We start from the raw sequence: 27968 nt of genomic DNA, 5'->3' as shown, positions 1-27968 counted from the left end.
ACTTTTTTTTACTTTAGCGAGAATTTAAGAAAAAAAACAAGTGTAAAAAGGTGTGAGAAAATTTGGATATATAAATTATTATTGTGCAACTAAAATGCAAGCCGGTAGAAGAAGAAAAGAAGCTCGAGGCCATTCGAAGGCAACAGAAATGACGAAGACGATATTTGGAAGGCAACTTTGGCTGGTTGCCCTCTGTGGATTATTGCTGTTTGGCATTCAAATTGATCTTGCCAGGTCTGCGCCTGCAGGCGAGGATGATGGAGCGGCCCTCATCATTACAACAACCAACAATCCAACACTGGATACAACAACAGCAGCAACACAAGAGACTGAAGTCTCTGCGCCGACAGCAACCTCGACAACAGCAGCCGCAGCAGCAGCAATTGGCATAGAACAAAGCAGCAGCAGCAGCACGAGCAGTGAGGCATCTGTGGATAGTTCAACGACTTCAGTTCTAGAAACAACAACACCAACACCGACAATACCAACAACAAGCAACAAATTGAATGAGACCCAAGTTGAGGCTAAAGCTGGTGAGTTATAAAATCCAAAGCGAAGAATATAGACGAACCGCTTTTCCGTCCGACACTTTAATCTCTTACTCGATTTCCTCTCTCTCTCTTGCTCTGTCTTTCCCTTTTCACAGCCTTCTCCTCCTTCACCACCCATTCCCATATCTTTCTTCTTCTTTCTGTTGGCCCTCCTTACTAGAGGCCATAATCAAATTTTCGTTCTTTGAGTTTCCAATTAACGCCCGCCCTTCGTTTGGTCTTTTTTTTTTCCATTTTCGAACATTTTCTCCCCATAATTATTTGTTAAAACGGAGCAAACGAAAAAAAAGTAAAGAAATTTATTTTAGATTAATCATACATAACAGAGAATATGGAAGTTTCCTGTTGAATTATTTTGTTACACTAATTATACGCGGTGGAAATCAAAGTGAAAATTTGAGAAAACCAAACAAATTTCTAACCAAATGTTTTGTTTTTGCTTTGCCAATTCGAGCTTATTGAGGCATAAAACAATCTTAATTAAGCCTCATTATGACAATTGTGACAAACCTTTGAGTGGAAAGCACAAACTTTTACTTTAATTAGAACGGTTGCAATTGTGGCTAATAATTTAATCTCCAAAAAAGGATTTCACATAGTAAGAAACAGAGTTTTAGTTTCTTTAGAAAGTCTCAACTTACATATTCTATTTCTAATTTGCTTTATTTAATTTTAACACGTGCCCTCAGACGTTTTTATAGAATGTTATTTGAAGATTAGAAAGAGTGAAAGGTACTGAAAAATGTTTGAAATCTAGGTTACCAGTTTAATTAACTGGATCGTTGGCTTTTTGATTTTGATTTTGTAGGCAAATAATTAGTTTGAATGTAATTTTTAGGGCTTTAATGTCAGCCAGTACATGGAAATCCCTCACGTTTCGAACTAGTTTTTGAGAGCTCGTTAAAAATACTATGAGGTATTTCTATTGTGGTTTTCGATTGTATGATGATGACTCGATAAAACAAAGACCCTTAAGGGGGCCACACACAGAGCCGTCGATTCTGTCTTGGACTTGGGAGTGCATCCTAGACAAAAGAAGTTGGAAAATTAATGGGAATTTTTGCTCTTAAAGGGCAAATCGCATAATGCTAAAGCCTAATTGGCCAACCCTTTCTTGTAGTTCGTTGTGACTCATGGCTCCAACCTGTCCCCTGTTGTCGGTTTATGAATTGTACAAATTTTTGTCGTACACCAACATGAAAACACTTTATACGGGGGCTAATTAAAATTGGGTGTATAAAATGTTTTTGATAAAAAACAAAAGACACAAAAATTGGCAATTAATCATTCATCACCCACTATAAAACTAATTTGAAGACGCCTTGAAATGTGTTTGAGAAAGAGTTGCATTTTGTTTTTAAAATCCATTTAAGCTATTCATCTAATTGAGCGGATATGTGGGCATATCATTTATTATTAAAATGAGTAATCCGTTCATAAATTTATAAAACTTATTGACTAATTTTAGACCGGACTAGACAGTCGTTTAACTGGTTTGGCCTTATATTGGTTTGGCTCAATCAAAACTAAAACTAGTCTGAAAGTGCAGCGATTAAATGTCATTAGATCAAATAAATAAACCTATTACACTGGCTAGCAAAAACTTCAAGTTCATAGAAGGTTGAAAAATTAGGTAAGAAATCACTAGAAGGAATGAAAGAAAAAGGAATCCTAATTATATTGACTTTAAATCAAATTAATTTGTTTGTTTCCTTTGAATCTTAATGTGTTTGTCCTTAGACAGTTTCCAGTTATTTTGTTGGAGGGTGTTTGTAATGGATTTGCCCGCTAAAAACCTAATTAGCAAATTGCAAAAGTCTACACATTTTTTGTTGGGTTGCTAAACTAGTTGTTGTTGGAAAAACCAAAAATAAAGCCAAACAATTAGCAAATCAAGTACAAAAGAAAACTCAACAACAGCAACACACACACACACATACACACTAATAAGTTGGAAAATTGCAAGCAAATATTTTGCAGACCATGGTCAGATGATAGCAGTTAAGTATTTAGACTTGAATGTGAAATACAAATACTTCAATTATGTGGGGGGAAAAAATAAGTTTGCGGCTTTGTTTGTATTGTTATTTTGGTTAAATGTCCAGAAAATTGTTTACTAATTTATGACCTTGCCGAGCGTTAAATGGAATGCAGAAAAAATTAAATAAAATTAAATAATGCAAGTCAGGGCCTAAATGCTATGAAAATGGCTTGCCAAAATGTACTAACTATACAAGTATATATATATTTTTATTGTGGTATGTATATAGCAGAAGGTCTCGTGGTTAATAATGTAAAACTCAATAACGTGCCAACCTCAATTAAATATTTTGGTTACTTTCTTCAAGGAAAACGTTAACATAATAAACAAAACCAAATTATTGAACTGACTTGTCGAATTTACATATATTTTTTTTTGAAAACACTTTTTCGAAGCACGAAATCGTGATGGAAACTTGGAAATTGGAGCTTTTCATGTTCATGAAATGTTCAAGATGAAATAACAAATGATTGAATACAAAATTTAATCAAAATATACACCTACATTTATGTACATTTGTATATATTTATATAAGAAATATTAATTTTTATTTTCACACACTGAGCTTAGTCAGACATAAGTCATATGAGAAGCATCCAAGTTTGTTGCTTAAGTCTTTTGTTTTCGCACCCATGAGAGTGAAATCTTTTTTTGGTTTTGTTTGCTTTTGCCATATACACTGCGCGACAACCGATTAGCACACCCTGTTACCTCTCAGAGGAAATATAAATAACCAGTAACTGTAAATCTCTATCATGCTCTTTATATTTTTCTATCATTCTTCTGCATTTGTACTTAGTATAAAAGCAAATAGCATGCTCTGGAAGTTTACCGTTAGTTAGTCTTAATTTTTTTCTTAGAAATAGATGAAAAAATCATGCCTTTTTTCTGCGACAGCCGATTAGCACACTTCCCTTTTAATGTGGATTTTTGTGTGAAAGCTGTCGGATTTCACTACTTAAAGAGATTTATTATTTAATTTGATCAATTTTGAATTGAATAAATCGAAATTACTTAATTATGGGAAAAGCAAAGCAGTTAGATGAGGCAGAAAAAGGTCGAATAAAGGCTTACATAGAGTGTGGACTTTCAATCTCAAAAATATCGAAAAATATTAAGCGCAGCCGTAAAGTTATTACCTCATTTTTGAAAAACGAGCACTCTTATGGGAAAAACATGAAAGGTCGGCCTTCTTCAGTAATAACAGAGGCTGACAAGCGACTGATTCTGAGGAACGCGTCTAACTCACGAGACTCTGCGGCTAAAATCAAGCAAAAATCTGGTGTTAAGTCTAGTGTGCGGACTGTGCAACGCATTATTAAAAACGCGAAATACATAAAACGCCTTAAATTAAAAAAAAAACACACCTCTAAATGCAAATAGAAAGATTAAGCGGCTTGAATTTTGTCGATCGAATATGACCTGGACTAAGGAGTGGCGACTTGTTGTCTTTTCGGATGAGAAAAAATTTAATTTAGAGGGTCCGGATGGCTATTCGTACTACTTTCACGATCTTAGAAAGGAAGAGCTTGTTTTAGAACGATTGCACAGCTGTGCTGGTGGTGTCATGGTGTGGGGAGCAATTACCTATTATGGAACCATAGAACTTCAATTTTTGACAAGTCGAATGAATGCCACAGCATACAATGGGGTATTGCAAACGGCTTTTCCTGCTATAAAGGAAATTTTTGGACCCTTGATGTGGAAATTCCAGCAGGATAACGCACCTATTCATACGTCCAGAGTTGTAAAGTCGTGGATTGGGCGTCAAAACGTACCTTTGCTAAATTGGCCCCCATACTCGCCTGATCTGAACATTATTGAAAACGTTTGGGGATGGCTGGCACGAAAAGTATACGAATCAGGAAGGCAATATACAACTGAAATAGAGCTAATAGAAGGTATTAAAAATGCCTGGAGCACCATTTCATTAAACTACATTCAACAATTGTATGACTCTTTACCCAAAAGGATGTATGAGGTCATACTTAACCGTGGTGGCACAACACATTATTAATTTTGTTTATAAATAAGGTAAAACAGATTGAATTAACAATAAAAAATTTTGTGATGCGGTTCGAAGCCCATTTTTCTACATATTTCGACATTTGTGAGTGGGTGTGCTAATCGGTTGTCGCAAAAATTTAAGTCGGTTTTTTATATTAATTTAGATAATATTCTCTTAAAACGGTTTTAATAAAGTTAATAACCTAAATATTATTTTTCTTTGTTAAAAAATATGTGAAGTCTTAATGACACAAAAATCATTCCAAAAGGATCAAGCGATTGGCTGATATTAAGCTTCAAATGTAGGAAGAATTGGGTGTGCTAATCGGTTGTCGCGCAGTGTATGTATGTCTGTGCATGCATTTGTGTGTGTGTGTGTGTGTGTTCGAGGCGGTGCCATGTGTAGGCATAAGTAAATGTGAAATTCTACAGAAAAACTCAGGCACGCAGGCAGGCAGTCAGCCAAGTTTGTGTCTTAAGTCTTTTGTTGTGCGTTTTCTCAGAGTTTCAAGGATAAACCAATGTTTCTTTTAAGAAGTGTGTGAGAATTGAATGATAAATGAAACTGAAAGTATATTTTTATTCTCTCTTGCAAAGTTTGTATGGAAAAGTGTTTGAGTCATGCTCGTTGCGCAAAAGAATCTAAAAATTGTTCGTTCTTAATCACCGTTTTTCAGTAGCCTCAGATTAATGGAGTGGATTTAATATATCAAAGCAGTTAACTTTGGCTTTGCCTTTTACTGAAAAGTTTCTATAAACAACATTACCCAATAATAGAATATTGTTTAAATAGTTGGAAATTTTTTGCAGACAACCTTCTTAAGAGTCACTTATATCATGAGTATGCAATTTCTTTTCGCTAACATTTGAGAGACATTGTTGTGTATGTGTGTGAGAGAGGAATAGCCGGATTTTGATATTTTGTTGTATATTTTCGCCCACCTTTCGCTACGCAAAGTTCATGCACGATTAGCGATCCGTTAAAATGAACCTATGCGATAAGTAAAAGTAGCTTAAAAATATATGAAAGAAAAAAACCAACCAACCAACAACTCTTTTCAGCAAACTCAACAACATAAACTATTGTTAATTGGAGGTTGGGATTCCTATTATTATGCTTTTTTTTTTTTGTGGAGTTTTGCTGTCTGTGTACACATTGACACATTGGCTCAGGGTGATCCGTGAAAGTGCGGTTAACACCCAAAATTTGAAGTTTTTTTGTCCACAAGAAAAAAATACAAACTAATACACAATAAAACATTTGGGCTTTGAACTTTGAGTGGGGATTTCCTAAACATTTTCCTTATTAACGACAACTTTCTCTCGACAGGGAAAACCCGATCGTAAAATAGGCAATAGGAGCTCAGTTGTAATTGTGCCAGGAACCTCTTTGATTAAAACTTGTTATGATCGAAATTAGGCCTCCTCATTCTGCTTCTGGCTGGTCTAGTCTTCCATTAGATAATTTGATGGATAGAAATGTGTGCGTGCAGTGGGAAAGAAATGTAGCACAGGAAAAAATTTAAAGTCAATGTGCAACTGCAACTAATTAATGCATTTTAATTGCTGAAACTGTGAGCTTGTGTGCGTGTGTCTAAATATGTATTTAGGTGTTTATGTAATTAACTGTGTCATTGAACGGGCCAGCACAGAAAGAGATGGAGTGAAAAACAGGAAATCGCTACTCCGAGTGCTTGGCAAGGCAAGAGAATGAAAAACGAAATACGGAAAGAGTATGCTAATGAATCTAATAATGAGCACTTGAAAATTGTTCTAATAGATAAAAGACAGAAGCGTTTTTCATGCTAATGAATATAAGAAGAAAGGAAATACTATATATTCCATAATGGGCTTTAAATGATTACGATTTTAGAAATGGAATCATTTGGAAACAATTTATTTAGCATTTATAAGATATTGGTTTTATGTAAAAGTTAATGAAACAGTTAATAACAATTACAAATTCAGTGAGTTTGAATCAATGAGTTTTTTGTGCCAACGAGTTAGTGTTAGATGTCAGACTTCAAATATGGGAAACAGATAAAATGTATTTAAATTTGGTTTCCATCAAAATTGCTAAGGATTTTTTTAAATTCATTGCTTTAAATCATATTTGATGTGATATCTGATATCTTTAATTTAAAAAAATCTAGGCCACCTACCATTTTGGGTTAATGTCTTCCCTTTGCCTCTACCGAAAAGTCAACTTAATGCTCTTTTCTATCATAAATTGATCTTATGTAGATGATTTTTTGTAACCAAAATTAGTTTTTTTTTCCTTTGCTTTGTTATCTGCCCTTTAATATCAACTCTCGGGCTAATGACACACAAAATGTGTGTAAGAAATGACCCAGAGGCAACAAAATACCTCAACGCCATTAAAAGCCGACAACAACAGCCATAATAAAGCAAAAACGCAACGTGTAGAGACATCATTTGACCTTTTTCAACCCGAAAGTTCATGTGCTAACGAAAAAAAAAATGAGATAGAGGGAATATATTTGAAAATAACAAAGAAAAGCAAATGCAGTCAGCTTTGTGAGAGGGACTTAAGGTGGCATCGTGTATTGGCATCGTCAGCGGCTTTTGATATCTAATCCTAAAGAGAAACATGTTTCCAATTGAAGCCTCAAGGCGCGTGTCATCGTCCAAGACAAAGACAATCAAAATAATCATACAAACAGGCACTTAACTTTATATTTTACAATTGGTAGTTGTTGCCATTAGTTTAGCTGTGTGGCCTATGTATGTATGTATGTATGTATGTCTTTGTCTGGTTAAATGTATCTCAACTCAATGCAATGACACCTTGCTTTTCATTTTGCACAAGTGAATGCTCGAAGAGTTGTTGTGTCGTTGTTGTTGTCGGTTGCTGCTGTTTGGCCGGCCATGAAATCGAATTGGAGCTGCAAATGTTTTCATTTTGAATGAATAGAGAAAAAAACTAACCAGACAACCAAATGACTCCAACTCTTGCATGTGAGAGGGTTTCATGTGTGTGTGTGCAGTTGTGGCAAGTGCGTTTGAAGGTCAATTGAATGGCACAACTGGGGGCTAACTGACTCACCTTCTAACATAAGATCTAAACATATTTGTGATCTAGCAATTAAAAGTTTACCTGAATGATCCAACTCTTTGTTTTATATCTAAATAAATTATCTAAATCAACTAGTTTTAGCGTTAAAGATTTGGTTTGGCCATTGCCAGTACGGATTGTTTAAAATCGTATATATTCTTAAGATTTGTTGACCCCAAGCGGGCTAAACCCCAGTTTTGAGTTGTTGCCAGTTTTCTGAGACTAATGACACGTTTCTTCTTCTTGGTCTCTGTTTACCATTGTAGTAACGACATTAAAAAAAAAACTCTTTTAATCTTCTTAATGGATTGACTTGTGTTCAAGAGCTTGAGTGTAACTTAGACACCCTACTTCGAGTCTTGAGAAGCGGCTAGGGCTGAATCCTATAATTTCATTGATAACTTGATAGTTGGCTTATTCATTTTCCTATAAATGATCGAAAATTTATCAACGTTATCAAAGTCCAGAAGGGTAAACGTTTGTCAGGCTGCAATTTGTAGCGATGATTTTTCATTTCCAACTAATTACAAGTACATAGATTGTTTTATTTCTCAGCAGTGTTCTTCTAAGCTTAATGTGAGTCTTTTGAGGCCCCTGTCAAAAGTGTTTTAAATGTATGAATCGATAAATTTTTGATATTGTCTAACCGCAAATGCTCTGTGTCCAGCTTATTGTTAGATATTTATGTATGTAATGCCAAATAAAATATCAATACGAGTCTTCAAGTCAAGGTTCCTTAGATTGAAATTTTACATTCTTTTATATATTTTTATATGGTTTCAGGTAATGGGTTAGAAATAAATCAACTTGAATATTAGAATTACTAGAAATAGAATAAGAGTGGGATATGGATTCAAAGAGTTTTTTTTGGGTGTCAGGTCATTTAAAGGTAGGAGATCATGACCATTTTGGAATCCATTCATATTTCAAATTCCTTTTAATTTAATCTGTATCAAAATTTTGCATTCTAGTCTCACTAGATTATGCAATGTGATATTCAAATATAAGGTAATCTACATATAAATATTTATAGCTCTTTGGGTTTCACTTTTAGAAATTTTTAACAATCATTTTTAATTTTGTTATTAAAAATCAAACCAGCTGAACTAGTTTGTTAACTAGAAAAGACGTCAAGATGATGCAGAAACGAATTGCTAAAGATATTCGCCAAAATACTTAAATATTTCAATATTAAAGCCAAATCAAATAATGGCAGCGGGCATATGTATGTACATATGACAAATTTCGCAGACACTAAAAAGAAAACAAATTTTGCATTGTTGTTCTTAATCAGATAATCATCATATATGCCTATCAACATACATAAATGTCCAACATATATATAAATATCTGTTTATATATATATCTCTTTTGTATTTGTCTGTCAATGCAGTCAACCGGAAGCCTCGTAATGATCATTACCTATGGTAACCATCATTCCGATGGGTTTTGTAATGCGCCAAATAAAAGTGTCGCCAAGCGAATGTATTTTCATTTCCAATTTCAAATTTGGGCAATGTAACGGTCTTGACTCTCCACCTGTCAGTTGGGTACCTCTCTTTTTCTCTCTTTTTCTCTGGTTGTATGTGGAATGAATTCGAAAACAACAAATAAATAATTATACGATTTGTTTATGCGCTGCAGTCATCTGTGGTCCGGTTTTACTTTTTTGATTCAACTTCAAATATTACGCAATTTTTTGGTTTAGGAGAGTGTTAATTTTTGGTTTCTTTTTTTATTTTCATTTTGGTTGATTTTGATTTAATTAAACTTTAAAGTTGCTCACCAGGTTCGTTTCTATTGTGTTTGTTTTATTGTTAGAAATTTGTTGTTAATGAAATTTGTGTGACATAATATGTAAATTGAAAAAAATTAAAGTTAAAATGTTTTCATGCTGTCTGTTTTTTGTTTTTTCTTTTTGGGACTTAGCGATCTTTGCTCTTCATTATGTACTTAATTTTCAACTGCTCCCCTCAACTGCAATTTTCATTAACTTTTGCACACTCCATCATTGCCATTGAAGCAGCATTCATTGGTTGGTTGGTTGGTTCTTTTTTGCGCATACATCGTCCATATGGATCTCTGTCTGACTCATGCCAAGCCAACAGTCAACAGAATGAAGAAACACCCGCAAGCAGCAGGCATGCAACTTGACGAGCCTCTTCACATAAAATGCTACCCCATGGGGACCGGCATTTACCAAGTCTGTGTCCGTTCAAGACAAGTCAAGAGTCTAGGTCTAGACTGAGACGGCGGGCTGGTTGTTGGGGGCGGGGAAGGGCGCAGGGCGGTTGACTGTCATGCATGCCTGATAATAAGCATAAAAGCAAACCCTAGTCTGGGTACTGGATACAGAGAGTTCTGGGTACTAGTTGTTGCCTTTCTGTAGTCAGCATCAGAGTCAGCCATATACCATCAGGGGCGTAGCCGGAAATAGTTCTACTATATTATATCATCATACTTAAAGTTGCTCCAATGAAACAGAGATTTATGACACGGTTTTAGTTAAATTTTTCCAAATTTTTATGCGGTCTTGATTAAGAATAGTTAGCGAACTTTTTCGGCCACTCTTCGATACTCCTTCAGGGCACTCCTGCACTTTATGACATGTTGCTTAATACTCTGGTTAATCCATATAGTTATGAAGAGTACCTAAAATTTAAATTTAATACTGTTCAACTGAGCAATCCTCTTGAGGATGCCCATGTTCCTATGCCAACGTACGCCAATTTAGCGCTAAAAAAAAGTAGAAAAAAAGAAAGAGATCGCCTAAGTTCGTTAGCCAACTTCTCTATATGTGTTTACGTATGTGTAGATGTTTATGTGTTTTATGTTTTTACTCTTTGCTTTTATTGTTGTTGTCCCAGACCAGAACTTTGGTATTTTTTTTTTTGTTTGTGGTCTTTTTGTTCGTTTTTGTTTAGGGTTACTGACATGAACCTTGAATTTCAGTTCGTTATGCTGCCTGCAGCTTCGGCTGCAGTTGTTGTTATTGTTGCTGCTGCTGTTGTTGTTGTCACGGTTAGCCGTTTATAAACCTCCAACTCCAAACTCCAACACTGACTAAAAGGAGTCCCCTAGCCGTCGCGTAGAAAAAGGTCTAAAGCCTGTTGGTTCCTTTTGTTTTGTCTGTTTTTACTTGGCGCACAATTTGTCTTTTTACTGTCATTGATTTTCATTTTTCACTCGTCGCATTTGTCGTGTTGAGTGCAAAAGGTAATGCTAGGGAATGTTAATTGCATATAGATAGATATATATGTATATTGGTAGGGCTTTAAACTCTTTTGGTGGCCTAGAACTAGCTGTAATTGAAGTCGCTTTAAAAACAAAAGACTTAGACAACGAACTTGTAATATACTTAACATTATGATATACATAGACAGAAATAATAGGCAACGGAAAATGGAAAACTACGTGAAAAAATCGACACAAATTTTTTTGTTCATTTGCTCATTTGCGGTTTTTTCTCAGTCACCGCACGTTTTGCGGCTTAAATGAAGAAAAACTCAAACCCCCAAAGAGTTTGCGGAGTTTGGTGTGGGTGTAGATGTCGGTGTAGGTAGCTGCGAGAGGTGGAGACGGATCCATAAATGATGTGTTTAGAATTGACAAGCTGCCAAGCGTTGCAGACCTCCTAACCGGATGTCTTTGTTATGGACAGTTATGGTAATAAGTTCTTGCATGGAATTTACGTTCTCCATTTCTTGTTTTTGCATATTCCTTCGCAAGTAATAAGCCAAAAATGACAGTTCCCAAGTCTTAAGTCTTACTCTCCTAGATATAGTTGTCTGATCCAGCTATATACGAGATAAACAAGCAACCAAACGAACCTAATTCATTTTACAATATCATGGCAACATATTATGTCTTTTATGTGTGAAAATTATTGTTTTTATGTTTATATGTTGTTAAATTGTTATTGTGGCCAATATTCTTTATAAACTTTTAAAGCCAAATTATGTCTAATGCCTTTTAGATGATTTCTTTATTTAAAATAAAAAGTAAACTAACACAAATTTTGAGTAATGGATAAAATATAGATGATAATAGTTATTGACTCATACTTGTGGGGTAAATAAACTCAATCTTCTTCTTCGAGCTGGCCTAGATTTACGGTAACTGCAGAGATTCACAACATTTTTGTTTTGCTGCTGTTTCTTTACGCAATCCTAGCGGAAATAACACTAATCGTATTGGAAATATCTCACGCGTCTCATCAACATTCGCAATTCGCATCAGCTATGCCATCATTGAAACGTAATTTTTGTGAGTTGGTTTTTTTCTTCTTCATCAATTCCTCAAAATCTGCAAGGTATTCATTAAGCTGCTGAAGCTGCTGAATCACCAGCAGAAACTGTTCTTGGAAATTTATATATATATACGATATATCGAGACACACACATACATACGTAGATGCCGACGGGCCCAAGACCAGACCGCGTCGGTTTTGTTTTTTTTTTTTGTTGATATAACATTTTGTTCTCTTCTTCTTTGTACCATTTTTGAACTTGTAAAGAGCTTTTAGGTAGGGTCCAAAAGACTACAGAGTTTTTGTTGTTGTTCTTCTTGTTTCGTGTTCCTCTCAGTTTCGTCGTTGTTTTTTTCCTTAGTGTTATATAATTACATTTATATAGTCGGACTGATGTCATAAATAACATGATGACTTTTAGTTGAGGAACCTTTTCGTGTTGGGTTTGTCTTCACACACAGAAAAAAAAGGAAAATTTACTTGGCCCCAGAGACGACTAATTCATAGTTTCTGTCAGAAGCTAGCAATTGTCAAGATTAAGATCAAAATCTTTTAAATGATGTCTAAGAGAACTCATCGATCATTAATTTATAACAATTGTTGTGGGTTTCACGTCACATTTCCATTCAATATCCATCATTGATTATTAAAAATATGACATAATGATGCGGGTTGCTTTAAAATTATGACACAGAATCCCTTCCGCATGTGGCTTTTGTTTGAAATTATTATAGAAATACGATTAAATTATAGTTCAAACCCGTTCAATGGATAAATTTTCTAGTTGCCTAAAGGTGTATTTTTATCATATAATTAAAAGTTTCTCGTTTTTAACATTCCAATAACTTCGATCTCTTTATAGAAATAAACACAACATTACCACCAACATTATCGTCATCATCATCGATTGCCCAAGAGGAAACCACTTTACGGTCAACAAGCATTGAACCAATTACCTCCACTGAGCCCACAACAACACCCAGACTTGAAAATGAAGAGTCCACCTCGCAGCAGCCACAAGCAGCAGATGCATCACACATACAGCATATACCTCTAAGAGATGAGCATGCGGAGGGGAGCAGCACCACTGAACATCAACAACACGAGGAGCAACAGCAACAGAATGAGCTGCTGTTGAATCAAATCTCCAATGAGAATGATGATGATGTCAAGGATTTGAATAATTTTCGACATCCGGCCACGCTTATAACGGCCAACAATTCCGATGAAACTGAGACAGAACCAAGTTCGGTTAATGAAAAGGAAAGTGAAAAGACAACAGCAGCAGCAGAAGCAGCAACAAGCACTACAACAACGACAACAACTGCAACATCGACAACGGAATCGCCCATTCAAAGTGAGCATGAAGAAGATCCGTATCATGTTCATATACTGTCCGAGAATCATGATCGCCTGGCCGAACAAGAAGATTATCAAATGCTTTCAAGCACCACTGAAGAGTCACTAACATCGACAACAGCCGCAACAACAACAACCAGTGAGTCTGGTATTGTTGTTAGCCTGGAGAATAAGGCTACAGCCGAGCCAGATACCATAACAACAACATCAACCACATCGAGAGCACGTGCCATGCATATGAATGAGCAGGCCGAAGAAGAAGCTGCCACCACCAATATGCCAGACAGCGAATCAGGTCCAGTGATTAACATTGTTGAAGGACAACATCAATACCAACACCAACACCAGGAGGAGACCAGCAGCAGTACTTCAACCTCAACCACAACCACAACCGAGCCATCACCTTTTGTGGCTTTTGCAGGTGAGGGACGTTCAGCGGGTGGCAATGACGACGAAGATGCAGTGGAGCTTTTCCATCAGCTACAAAATTCAACCACTCACGAGGCTCTCATGGATCTCAGCGATGTCAGCATGGATGAGGATAGCAGCAACACGACAGCAACATCTACAACAACATCTACGACAACCGCTCAACCGGAAACGGAAATGCCAAAAATTGTTGAAGTCACTGTCAGTGGAGATACCATGCAACGCGAATGCAAAGCCCAGGATAAGACCTATAAGGTATGTACAGAAAACTCTAGAAGGAAAATTTAGAAAAGTAATAGACCTACATAGATATTATGAATTTCCCTAGTATAGTATATCCTGCAATAGACCACGATAGACAAAATTTTCTTAGAAGATAGATAGTAACCTCGGCTACGCCGAAATTCATATGTATGTATATACATATACTTTTATACGGCAAAAGGGACATGGCTTTATCGAGTTGACTTATCTTGCTTATGAAAAATATAAAAACATCTCCTTCTCTGTGCTATAAAAATCTGAACACAATTGTAGTACTCTCCATTAGGGTACTTACGTTTCAGCCAAATTGACCAGTCTTAGTCTTACCAATTCAAGAATGCTGAGGTTTTTGTAAAAGTACTTCAAGATTTCACTAACAATTAGCTAAAGTATTGTAATAAATTATAGAGCTTTTTGCATTAAGTTATAAGGTATAAATTGCTTGAAGTCAAAGTTAAAGCTCCACCCTAGGATAGCCCCTTTGAGTCAGAATATATTGAAAATGTACAAAACTAACTTAAGTTCTTTGGAAGATATCATCAGTCATAGACGTTTGGTTAGTTGGTTTAAATTGGAGAGAGCCTTTTATTTGATCATTTATGCAGTTTGTAGAGAAAGTTCCTTTTTATTTACTTGTTTGCATCTGCCTACCCAAAAGAAAATTAATAATCAGCTTGCACTTCCTGGCACGCAACTTCAACTCCAATTTGCCTTGTCGTCACTTGGATTGCATAACGTTTGTCCCCACTTCCCCGGGTCCGGACTGCCTATAAAGCCAAACCGGTCAACCCAAACTGAAGCTTTGTGGCAACAGCTGCCTCTATGTAGATATTGTATGCAGTTGTGTATGTATATTTTTGGTAGGCATTTCCCTGAATGCCTTTTTCGATCATTTTTGTGTTTCTGTTTTTTTTTTTTTTCTCACTCCCAACTCTGTCAACATATTTGCTCGATCGAGCAGCAATTATGCAAATATTTGCCCACCTTAAAATCAAGAAAAATGCCCAACAAATTGCTGCTGATCTCTGATTGATGTTGACATCCATTGTGGGCATGCAGCTATCATTGTCAATTATGAGAATACATTTGATGATTAGAAGAACTATCCAACATAGGGAATGCAATACGAATATTTCGTCTAATTAATAAATTGCTACACGCCTCTTGGGCAGGTCTGTCCAATTGTCTGCCCAACCATGACGTGTTCATCAAACATTGCACCTAAAAAAAGCGAACAAAAAAAACAAAGTAAACCACAAGTGGAGCCACGAAATGGCGCCCAGTCATTGCACAGTAGACTCTGAGGAATGCCTCCCTCCCCCAGTTGCAGCTGGGACTTACTCACAAATTCACTGACCGACTGGCTAACTGACCAACCCATATTGTCTTAGCAAAGCTCCAATTGTTGCTGGCTGCGTTTGTGTGTGTGTGTGTTGGTCTTGATCGGGTGTTGATTTTGTTTTAATTATACATACAACTTGCTGTTTTCTTTTCATTTTCTAATACCCTTTAAACTCTGCAAGTTAGTTAAGACTAGATTTTAGTCCTAATTCTGATATGATGACAAAAAATATTATGGAAATAACTTTTTAAAGCTTGTAAAAGATAAATTAGTCGGTCATAAAATCCTTTTTTACCCATTTTTGGGCATTCTTTGACTTTTCGAACAGAAAATGTGAAGATCTTTTGAAACGTTTTGGAATATTTTATAGTTCTTAACAGTTTTCTAAATAAGTTAGTTTTATTTCCTTAAGTTAGAAACTTTCCGCTGAAAACGTTTAATTGGACGTAGATTGGGTTAATAGAGTATCCACTTCTTCGTTGTTGTCAATTGGAATATAATTTTATTAATATCTTTTTGCATCGGTTTTCATAATCGTTGAGAGGGGGGTTTAGTTTGCGGTTTTTGCTGTCGATATGAAATAATGTTTTGCTTTCACTTTTAATGAATTGTTGCCTACCCCAGTCTGCTGTCCCGTTGCCCCTTTTTGCGCCCCGTTCCCGTTTACCCAGTTATTTCTTTTATAAATTGCAATCGATTGACGGCGAGCCACGTGCAACATGCCAACCCGCATGCCGCAAATGTTTTTTTTTTCTGTTTTTTGTTTAAGTGAGCAGCCAAACGGTTTCAATAAGAGAAGGAAAAGTGTTCAGTTTATGGTCAATTTAAAGTAAGATAATGTGTTAAGGTGGGCGGCGTAATGGCCACTGGGCACAGTTTCCCAGTTTTTTTACGACACTTACCGAAATGTTCTCAAGAAATGAGCTCATTAAGAAGAACAGACAATTTACATAAACGAGGGGCGTAAAAAGACTAACCCCAAGCAACGATTTTTTAATTAACAAAAGAACCGAAAAGAACAAAAGACTGAAAAGTGGAAAAACAAAAGACTTTAGCCACGAACTTGCTGCGATACATTGTGTCTATCTCGTGTGGGTGGCACTTGAATAAGCCAGTTTAACACGGCGCTTTGACATATTTGGTTATTGGAGCACTCGTCGCTCTCAAAAGCAGGAAATCATTACCAAGCCAATGCGAAATGATTGATGAGGCCCCTCCACTCCAACTCTTAGTTGTTCACTCACCGAATTGACGTAATTTACTGTGCAAATAACTTCAGTCCGCAATTTCTCACACAAAGTACACAAATATTTGTTGCTCTTTTGTCGTGAATGAAGAATGACAAAACTAGCACACTGGGTCGAAAATTTTTTCTCATTATCTGTCAATTGGCAATTTGAGCAAATATCATAATGATTATGATGATGGGTGAAATGCAAGGAATTGAGCAAAGGGAAAGTCGCTACAAAACTTTATACACAAATCATTAATTCATTTCTCCTTTCTTGGGGTTCTTTCGTTGCAGCATGGCGAGAACATGGATCGCGATTGTGATGAACGTTGCACCTGCAATCGTGGCGAATGGATTTGTGAGCCGCGCTGCAAGGGTCTCAGCTATCCAAAGGGAAGTCAACGCAGTATGGCCAATCCGAATTGCCACGAACGCATAGTGGATGAGGACGAGTGTTGTCGCATAATGGAATGCAATGAGCCATTGCTAGAACCAACATTAACCTCAACAGCTCTGGAAGCTGGGATAGTGAATGCCAATGAAACGTCTGATATTGAAGGTAGGACATAGACTATAAATGTGGGGGGAGGAGATTAGAGAGCTTGTAGTTTTATGGATGCTTTTGCTTTAACGCTTTTCTATGTTGTTCTCGTTATGCATTCCATAAATCGCCTGCAATTCCCATACATAAATGACATGCAAACACACACACATTCAAATGACATGCATATTCACTGCATCCACATCCAGCCACACCCAAGCCAAAACCCAATGATTGCCAGTATCAGGGTGAAACCTACAAATTCCGCGAACGTCTTGAGATTGGCTGTGATGAGATCTGTCATTGCGAAGAAGCTGGCAAGATGAACTGCCGCCCTAGATGTCCAGAGAAAAATCATACCCGCGCCGATAAGTGTGTCTATGTCAAGGATCCCAAGGATGTGTGTTGTCAATTGGAGCTGTGTGATGTCACCCTGGATGATCATGAACAGCAGCATGGGCAACAAAATGGCCTGGATGATCAGCAGCATTTGCTATTTAATCTACAAGAGCAGGCCCGTGATGCAGGTTCTGCACACGCGGAGCCAACATGCTCCTTCAAGGGCGCTACCTATGAAGTGGGCCAACAGTTCAATGATGGCTGCGAACAGCTATGCATCTGCAATGAGCGTGGCATCCACTGTGCCAAAGTGGAATGTCCTTCTAATTTCGGTCTCGATGTCTTGAATCCACATTGCATCAAATGGGAAACTGTGCCAGCTAACTTCGTTCCCAGTCCGCCCCATTGTTGCCCCGAGAGCATGCGTTGTGTCGACAATGGCACTTGCACCTACCAGGGCATGGAATTTGAGAATTGGTCACCCATCCCAGCTAATCTGACAGGTAAGAGGAGAGGTCACATGAATCATTGTCATGCCAAGTCATTACTTTCACTCCACAATACATTATATCTCCTTTAAGGTTGTGATCAGAATTGCTTCTGTGATAATGGTAAGATCGAGTGTCGTCCGGCTTGTCCTCCGGTTTTGGCTTTACCACCCTCGGATTTGCCCTGCGAACCATCGTTGGCTCGTCTATTGCCCATACCCGATGATGAGTGCTGCAAGCATTGGGCTTGTGCTCCGCTCATACCCAAAATCGGTGCTGCCGGCCACGATGACCACGAACCCGAGGAACACCATACTGAAACACAAAACAATGGTAAATATGGTAAAGGAGAAACGTGAATTGGGCTGCTATTCTCAGGGTCTCAGCATGGGCATAGCCAAGATTTGAACAAAATTTTTAGATTAACATAAACTAATTGAATTGGGTTTCAATTTTTAAGCCACATCCATGCATGTTAGATAATTCTTATAGAGGATGGCTTAAATTGGTTTAACTAATTATTTTATTTTCAATCTTAAGATCAGAAATGAATCAAGAAATCTTGACTTGGTAGAAGATTTTAAGCTTGTTTAAAATTTGGAAAGAGTTATTTTAAAATTTTGAAATTTTCATTATGGTTATTTGAATTATTTTAAAAGAGTTTCTCAAATACTTTTCGGCAAGTGTTTAGTAGTCTTCCTAGAACACTCCTTATTAGAATATATATTATATATCTATCACCTATAAAAACATAATTTTTCATTCGTCATTGTATCACCTCATCAATCTGAATGCAGTATCGTTTTCTAATTAGTTTTTTTAATTTTTATTAATAATCATCATTTTCTTGCGCTTTTGCAATTTATCTTTCTGAACCGTTTACTCTTACTTTTACTCTTATCTTGTCTCACTCTGTTTTTTTTTCTGCTGACTGGCGCTGACATGCTATTAAATATTTTGTTTTTACTTTATTTGTTTTTTTTTTATATATTTATTTTCTACGCTCATCAAATAAAATACAATATTCACGCTATGCATTTGTAAATAATCAAACAAAAAACAAAAAAAACAACCATTCAACATGCAACCGATAACAGAAACAACAACAACAACTAAAACACCAACGACAGCGACAACAACAACTACAACAGCAACCATGACGACTGCAACTATCAGCAGCAAAATGCCAAAACCATCGGAATATGAGAAGAAACCTTCAACTGGTGCCTTCTATCCTACCCTGGATGGCAAGCCACCGAAAATTGGCAGCAGCAGCGGAATCTTTGAGAAACCCCACAAAAAGGCGCAACAACAACAGCAGCAACAACAACAACAGAATGATATTAAATACGATGTTCATGAGGATCAGCAAGAGGATAATGGTGCTCCATTGCCACCTCATGGTGGCTTTGTGCCCTTGCAGTTGGGTGGACACAATTACAATGACTATCAGCAACATCAGCTACAGCAGCAACAGCAGCAGCAGCAGCAGCAGCAACAACATCTTGGTCCTTATGGCTTCTATAACCCAGTGAAGCCAGCCTATGATGGTTACAATCCCTACGAACCCTATGATATAAATCCCAATGGCATACCTCAGGGTAAGCCACCACCAGCGCCAACTAGTCAATCGGATTTGTTTAATATTTTGGGAGCCGAACATCCAGCACGACCAGGACCTGGGCCAGTTCTATCGGGTCAAAAGGATAACCATAATCTGCAGCCACATGTCAGGATCGAACAGATTCTACAACATTTACAACAAAGTGTACCAGGCGGACAGCCTCCACCACCGCCGACATCACAACAGCCGCAGCAATCACAACAGCAGCAACATCCTGGCCACTATGTTCCCATTGTTCATAGCGGATTGCCTCCACCGCCGCCAGCCCATGGTATTGCAATTGTCGACGGCCAACCAGTGGCCTATGAGAGTTATCCAGTTATACCTGGTTTGGGTGTGCCACCGGCAACGCATCAACATCAAGAGCAACAGCAACATCACCAGCAGCAGCAACATCAATTGCAACAACAGCAACATCAGCTAACAGTACCTCCCAGTTCCAGCACCACATCTGGCCTATCCACTCAAGCCAGTGAGCATAGTCTCCATCAAAGTCAGACTCAGGATAAACTACCCAAACAGCAATCAGGTTGAAAATAAATTACAATTTATGTTTCGTAGTTGACTTTAGATATCTTTATTACTCTTTACAACAACAACAACAACCACAATTCAGAACACTGTGACAGGGTTTACTGTACTAACTGTGACCAAAACAACAAATACACCCACAATACAACAACAACAACAAAACGAGAAACATTGATACACTATCATCCCCACACACACAACCCACAACAGTCAATTTCATTTATCATTTACGCTTTATCATGCTTTTCAAAAACCCAATTTTGATAACATTTCCTAAAAATACTTTTATATCTAAATCTACTAACATTCCTAATTTTATACAGTTGGGAGATAAGCAATACATTTGGTTCTAGAGACAAGAAATAACCTTTACCTGGTTGGAATTTTATATAGAATTCTATATAGAATACGTGTCTAGCAATCAACACAGAATAGTACTGCATCTTGTCGGAAATATCTCTCAATGCAATGCAAGTCACAGCTGTCTCTTTCCCTCGTATAGCTCTTAAAAGGATTTTCATTTAACCGCCTATTTCCGATCGATCCAATTCTGACATTTGTCAAATATCGGAATAATGCTTAAATGTATTGTTATATATTCAAATGTTAAAAACCTGAGAGACTAGTTTGCATAGAATCAGACAATCTGGTAGACGGATTACTATCCTGTTGGACACCCACCACATTTATTATACCATCTGCAGAAGTATCAAAAGAATATTCCAAAAGACAAAATCAATTGATACCTTCCCCTTTTTCTGAGTACTTAGTTCTGAAAGTAAATTTAAAATATTGCTTATCTCTCTTTTGAGTTTATTATATAAGATTCTAATACTCAATTTCGTTCTCGATTTTAGGCTTGAACAACTTGCAACCCGACATCGAAGTGCATACTCTAGAGGCCATCGATCCGCGTACCATACGCATTGTGTTCACTGTACCTCAGGTCTATGTAAACTTGCATGGACGTGTTGAGTTGCGTTATACAAATGGCCCGGGCAACGATACATCCAACTGGGATCAACAGATCTTTGCCCCGCCGGAAGATCTTATAGCCACCTCACAAATGGAATTCGATTTACCCGGACTGGAACCGAATTCTTTATATAAAGTGAAAATTACTTTAATCTTACGCGATTTGAACTCGCAGCCAACGAGCAGCGTGTTCACTGTGAAAATGCCAGCAGAACGTACAATCACACCGCCACCACAGATATCGGACTATAGACCCGATTTCCAGGACATTTTCAAGACCGTTGAGGATCCTGAACTGAATGTGAGCGAAACAAATGCCACTTGGCTGCAATTGACGTGGAAGAAATTGGGTGATGAGCAGATGGAATATGTGGATGGAGTTCAGTTGCGTTACAAGGAGCTAACTGGCATGATCTATTCCTCGTCCCCGCTGATACATCGCACTCTGACCAGCTACACCATACAGAACTTGCAACCGGATACGGCATATGAGATTGGCTTGTATTACATACCATTTGCTGGCCACGGCGCCGAGTTGAGGGCTGGCCATATGATCAAAGTGCGCACAGCACCCAAGGTAGATGTCTACGGCTTCGATGTCACCGTGAATGTGACTAAGGTGAAAACACAAAGCGTTGAGATCTCATGGAATGGTGTTCCCTATCCGGAGGATAAGTTCGTCCACATCTATCGGGCTATCTATCAGAGTGATGCTGGCAAAGAGGATTCAAGTGTATTCAAGGTAGCCAAGAGAGACAGCACCACGGGCACGCTGATAATGGATCTGAAGCCAGGCACCAAATATCGCCTCTGGTTGGAAATGTACCTCACCAATGGCAATACAAAGAAGAGTAATGTAGTTAACTTCATTACCAAGCCGGGAGGCCCAGCGACACCAGGAAAAACTGGTGAGTGAATAGAATGATTAGTTGATATGAAAAAAGAGTAATCGAGAGATTATGTAATTTCAAGTCTTGCTAATTTTTGAAAGGATTTGTTTGGGTTTTAAGATGTTTGGTAATCTGATCAAGTCGAAATTATGTTTTGGTGTTTTCAATTCTTGGAACATCTTTTAAGTCATTAAATTCAATGTTTTTCCTGTTGTAGGCAAACTTCTCACTGCCGGCACGGATCAGCCAGTGGGTGATTATTATGGACCGCTGGTTGTGGTCTCAGTTGTGGCTGCCTTGGCCATTATGTCCACCTTGGCCTTATTGTTAATTATCACCCGGAGGCGTGTTCATCAAACCGCATCTATAACACCGCCACGCAAAAGTGATGCGGCCTACGACAATCCCTCATACAAAGTAGAGATCCAACAAGAAACAATGAGTAAGTTTGCGAAAAGGAAAGGACCTGAAATGTTCAAATGTTAATAAGTGATTTACTCTTTCTCTTCGCCAGATCTGTAATTGGCCTCAAAAGCAATACTCGCCCAAAACTAGTTAAAACAAACGAAAAATACATTTTCTTGTAAATATTTAAAAGTGAAAAGAGGAAGAACAAAACTTTAACTCAGTGTCAGTAAAAATAATGAAAACAAATTATAACAAAATTGTAGAAGCGAAAAAAACATATACATAAATTGGCCGCCATGTTGTATGTAGGGGTTAAGTAAGTCTTTAAAAAATATCAATATAAATAAAAAGTTTTATGTGTGTGTATATATATAGAGAGAGAGTGAGACGGAGAAACTCCAAGCAAAACCCTAGATTGGCCTTAAAAACAAAGCAATTGAATGATTATCGGAAAGAATATCGAGTAGTTAGTTTAACTTGTAAATTTTAGCTTTACACTTTATAATTATAATACAAAATCGAACGTCTCTCTATTAGGGATCAACGGAATAAAGATCAACAGCTCTCCCCTACTCTAATGAGGGCGTTCACGCAAGTAACAGTCCATAAATATTTAAATTAGTTTTTAAAACGTACAGAGATATGCGAAACAAAAACAAGAAAAACAAACAAATAATGTATGTATTATGTATGAAAAGAAATAAAAAATAATAAAATAACAACTTGCAATATCTGTAAATCAATAACTTAGATGGTGTTACGTTTAAGTGGGCCTAGCTTAAAACTTTTATTGAGATAACTAACTTTAAGTGCCTACTACTCTTGCGATTTCCATCCACCTCCAAATGCAGTCAAGTAATCCTCCAGGCACAGAGATTCCTAAATTTATCATCCAATTGTTGTCTACGACAAAATGCGTGGACGAGAGGAGTTTGGGGGTACTCGCTTTACGTATTCAAAGTGAGATTGGGATTGATCAACATACTGGCGAATTGGCTACAGCGATAACTGTGAGCAGACACTTTCCAAAAACGTATTTTTGGATTACTTTAGTACACAAAAGGACTGTTTTCTGCATAAAATAAGCTCCATTAGTGCATTTTATTTAAAAACTTTTACCACCCGATCCTCTAGGACTTCTTGATGTAGGACTACTCCTTCGGCAGACGATAAACCAAAGTTTTCATTGCTTTAATAGGTTATTTTGTTTCACAACTACAAAATACATATATATCATATAGCTTTAATTGCCTCTAGTCATCGGATAATACTCGAACTTCAACGGCAATTGAATAAAAAGATGCGAACTCCTGAAACAGCTTTCGTTTTCCACACATTTTGTATTGCATAATTTTAGGCTAAATTTACATAAACTTATTAGCTTCTTTTGAAAGGCCAATACTTCAGATGTAAATGATCATTACTCCTTGAATTTGCGGTCATTGAAATTGGATCGAAATTGGATCGAAATTGCTGAATTTATTACTACAACAAAAATTATATCTACTGCGAGTCCTTCAATTTCTTAATTACTTAAAAATTTCAAAAAGCAAGAGTTTTTAAATTTTGGTCTGATCATAAGGGAGTAAATATTTCAAAAATTGTTCATAAAATTAGAAAAACCCGGACAAGAAATAAAACAAAATGAATTGAATCTAATTACTAAAATATTCCCTTAAACTCTTTCCTTACTTATAGCCAAGTGGAAGAATGTTTTGTCTAAACAGAGGGCCGGGGCTAACTTCGACGGCGAAGAAGTTTGTATGCCCTTGCAAGTTTTTGTTACTCTTTCCTTACGTATTTTTCCGTCAGAGCGGAAAAATGGACGGCCTACAATCTTAGCATGCCAAATAACGATATTGTGGCTCAAAGTCACTGTATTCCACCGATCATTCCTATGGGGGCTGATATAGTCACCCGATCTTGATAAAATTTGGCAGATTCGTTTATAAGTGTAATAAGCTTACTAATATTAAATTATCACAATAGCTCAGAAAATAAAGAAGTTATTGAGGAAAGTCCCTGTTCGTGACTTTTCAGTTTGTATGGGAGCTAAATATATGATATAGTGTTCCGATTCGGCTAAATCCGATATACAACTCCTGCAGTATATACAAGCCTACATACAACTCTGTAGCTCCAACGGTCTAGGAGGAGTTTGCGTTGATCCAGACGGACTGACAGACGGACTATTTGAACTCTTCTCGTCGTGCTGATCAAGAAAATATATACTTTATGCTTCCTACTATGCGTTGCACACTTCTGTCCGAAATTAATATACCATTTTGGCAAGGGTATAAAAACTACGCTTCAGCAGTTCCAAAAGATGACAAAAATCTTTACTGTGGAATTAAGAGACTTGTAATAAAATACTTTAAAGCCTCCATTACAAAAATATATCATTTGTTTCATTTATTATTGTAATTAGTATTATTGTTATTTGACTTCTTTATACAATTTTAACTGTTTTAATCGTAAATGACTTTTCGATCGTTTATTATAATGTTTACTTCACAACTTTCCATTTCAAATAAACTTTTCCATTTTGTTATTATTATTTTTTTTGCTTGCAGCACCAACAATAGATTTAGTAGTTATATAAATATATATATATATATAGGTATTTATATGTATATACAAAAATGCACAACTATGGTTTTGCGATTTCGGATTGAAGAATTTAAAATTCAAACATATTTTCTTTTTTGTCCTTATGCTTTAAATGCTAATTTTTTTGTTTTTATAGATCTACACAAAAATTCTTACAGCAAAAATATTTTCAAATTTCGGTTAAGGAGGAAGGAAGAATATTTGTGATTAAAAAAATTAATTATTGTACAAATTTATGTAATTAAGTGGTAAAAGAACTGTTTCTATGTGTGTGTGTCTTTGTTTGTGAACACTACAGAAAAAGGGGGGCGTGGCTCTGGAAACTTAAATAGCCTGTTTCCTTTCTGCCTCCCTTTAAACTGTGAACACCTCGGGTGTTGTGTATGTGTGTGAGGGAGTTTTAGTTTGATTCTTTTACATTTGTATCTACCTTCTGTAGTTGATTTTAATATGTAATCACTGTTTAGCCTCCGTTCTTTGACATTAAGTTTACACTATTAACGATAATCTGTGGGCAGGATTTGTTGTGAATTATTTGGTGATGCTAGAGGCTGCTTCGCTATTGCTGTTACTGCATTGCTCAATCACACTGTTCCCTTCAGCATCGCTGCTAGAGGTTGAACTGCTGTGATCGTCATCATCTCCGTTGATGTCTTCATCATCATCATCGTCATCCTCATCATCTTCTTCATCATCATCATCCTCGTCATCATCGTCGTCATCAACGGAGTAGACCATTTCATTTTCAATTAATCGCATATCCATATCCATTGATTCAAATGAATCGGTTATAACGCTATCATCATCAGTCGTTGTCTCATCCTCCTGCCCCGATGTATCATTATCTGCATCCAAATCATCAGCTCCTGGTACCTGTAGTTCTAATTGTTGCTGCTGCTGCTGCGCTGAAGGATTGGCATCTAAACGCATTTCCTGCATCAGTTCCTTGATCAATTCAGTCTCAATCTCATTGATGCCCAAACCCAAATGCCGTTTGCTTACGTCCATGAGCACATTTTTCACATTGCGAGCTAATAACCGCAGATGATCGTCTGTACATATCTCCGTATTGCTTACATAGCGTATGTAATCCTCTATATAAAGGCTATTGAAGGTATCGCGACTCGGTTCACTAGTGGCAAATTGTTGATGGGTCAGTAGTAATTGATTAATTAACCAATTTCTTCCTCCCTTGAGCACCTCAATGGCATCGCGCACACATTGACGTCCGAGTTCGAAGTTTCTATACAATGGATAGGTTATCACACGACGCAAAAAGGCCACCACTACATCCCTGTAGTTGTCAAATTGTTCGAAATAGCAAATTAGTGGACACAAGATACAACGCGTCCAGCCGGATTCACAGGTGGGATCATTATTAGTGGTCCTCACGTCATAGCATATGGCCAGCATAATACTAATGAGGCCGCAATCAATCTCGTTGTGCTGTAGGCGATTGTAAACTGACTCTTCTTCCTGCTTCTGTTGGCAAATGCTTAAATTGTGCAATAAATGCGCCTGCTCCTGGGTCATGGAAGTCTCCACGATTTTCGCTCTATAGCGCAGAGGATTTTGATGACCCGACGGCACTTGCAATTCAACGAAATTCATTTTGTATTGCTCCCGAGAGAAGCGTTTCATTTCATCCACAAGTCGATCCAAGCGACGTTGAAATGGGCTAAGGCGCTGCGGATCAGCTATCCGACAAGTTGATTTATCCAGCTACAAATAGATAGGGATAATAAAACCAATCCCTGATTATCTTTTTTTTACTCACTTCGCTGGTTTCCAACGGCCCGCTGTATTTGCTGGCGAATCCATAGCCAAATTGATTGGTCAGCTTATAGGCACGCTCAATCTGTCCATTGAGATGCAATTGGCACTGATCGGTGATACGTTTAAATTTCCATTCTTGAACAACGGTCTCCTTGTCCAGTTTGCCCAACGACCAGTCTGACAAAAACGGGACCTGTAGGGCACCTATATATTCCTTGCGCACGGTCTTTGGTTTGGGAGTTGCTCCCCCGCCTCCGCCACAAGGCGCGGGATCACCGCTAACGGCACCACCATCGCCTGCTGTCGGTGAGGAAGGCAAGATACGCAGGCCAATCTGATAACAGTTCTCTTGTGTATCATAATTTATATGCAGCGTTTTTAGCTCTTTCAGATCGAATGTGCGTCGACTATGGAATCTGAAAATTGAACAGCATTCATGTTAAAAAGTGGTATTCCATGGATAACGATGCTAAGGGTGACTCACTTGAACAGCTTGACATCTGCATAAAAGTACAAATCATGCGAGTCAATAAATATATCGCAGTTTCTTATGCGATCGACATGTGCTGTCGGTTCGTCCGTGCCTGGCTGCAACTGGTGCTCCTCTTCGCTGGGCTTGTGTTTGGCATGTGGACCTCGTATCACCAGGTGGCATGTGTTCTCCTCGAAACTGTGTGTAATTTCTCCATTCAACATTTTTTAGTTGTTATTTATTTATTTATTTATTTATTTATTATTGGTTTTTTTTTGGCTAACTAAGGGAAATGTGACCATCTTTTGGGTAGGATAAAAATGCCAAAATATTTGCATAAAATCTGAGTCTTAGCACTTTCGACACACCCTTAGCACTTTAACTCAGGCCTTAGCACTTGGACTCAGCTGTAGCATAAGGTACTTTTTTTCGTTAAGGATATTTACAATCTGTCTGTTTAAAATTTTAAAGTTTTAAACTGGATAATCTTTATAAATTTTAAAGTATTTGGAACGCCCTCTTTTACTTTCCATGGTAAGTGCAGGACTCCACAGTTCCTTGGAAGCTCTTTTACTTAGATTTTCCATATCAATAATAGTAGTCGACATGTTTTGGATTTTATCGGCCTCATCCATGTGCTTACGAAGCGTTGATCAGTTTAACATTTTCAGCTTTCAAAAAAGTATAAATATGGGATTATGTAGGTTCCACTGTTTTCACTTGACCTTACCATACATGTTTTATATTTGGTCGAAACCTGTTTAT

General features: G+C 37.3%; 2 protein-coding genes across 7 annotated transcripts in view; one reads left to right on the top strand and one right to left on the bottom strand.

The window, feature by feature from the left end:
• The window catches only part of sas (stranded at second), a 35987-nt gene extending 12920 nt beyond the window's left edge, over window positions 1-23067 (top strand). For 4 of the 6 annotated variants that reach the window (XM_068297701.1, XM_068297699.1, XM_068297700.1 and 1 more), the window contains exons 2-10: window positions 18-533; window positions 12787-13967; window positions 16844-17108; window positions 17300-17932; window positions 18011-18250; window positions 19015-20070; window positions 20930-21955; window positions 22155-22379; window positions 22452-23067. In XM_068297701.1, coding sequence (XP_068153802.1) covers window positions 95-533; window positions 12787-13967; window positions 16844-17108; window positions 17300-17932; window positions 18011-18250; window positions 19015-20070; window positions 20930-21955; window positions 22155-22379; window positions 22452-22459 — 5073 coding nt within the window. In that variant the 5' untranslated portion in view covers window positions 18-94 and the 3' untranslated portion in view covers window positions 22460-23067. The remainder of the gene's footprint in view (window positions 1-17; window positions 534-12786; window positions 13968-16843; window positions 17109-17299; window positions 17933-18010; window positions 18251-19014; window positions 20071-20929; window positions 21956-22154; window positions 22380-22451) is intronic. The other 2 variants (XM_068297702.1, XM_068297703.1) reach the window with 2 other exon arrangements.
• Window positions 23068-25009: 1942 nt separating this feature from the next.
• Window positions 25010-27526, bottom strand: LOC137581926 (protein SHQ1 homolog). The gene is made up of 3 exons (XM_068296329.1): window positions 27216-27526; window positions 26733-27147; window positions 25010-26677 (listed from the first exon to the last, which is right to left on the bottom strand). Exons 1-3 carry the CDS (start codon window positions 27425-27427, stop codon window positions 25487-25489), a joined length of 1818 nt encoding a protein of 605 aa, XP_068152430.1. The 5' UTR covers window positions 27428-27526; the 3' UTR covers window positions 25010-25486.
• Between the last annotated feature and the right edge of the window lie 442 nt (window positions 27527-27968).

Source organism: Drosophila tropicalis, unplaced genomic scaffold, assembly GCF_018151085.1.
Source record: "Drosophila tropicalis isolate 14030-0801.00 unplaced genomic scaffold, ASM1815108v1 contig_859, whole genome shotgun sequence".
In the NCBI taxonomy this organism is placed as follows: Eukaryota; Metazoa; Arthropoda; class Insecta; order Diptera; family Drosophilidae; genus Drosophila; species Drosophila tropicalis.
Note: the sequence above shows the minus strand (reverse complement) of the source record. Positions and strands in the feature narration are given on the sequence as shown.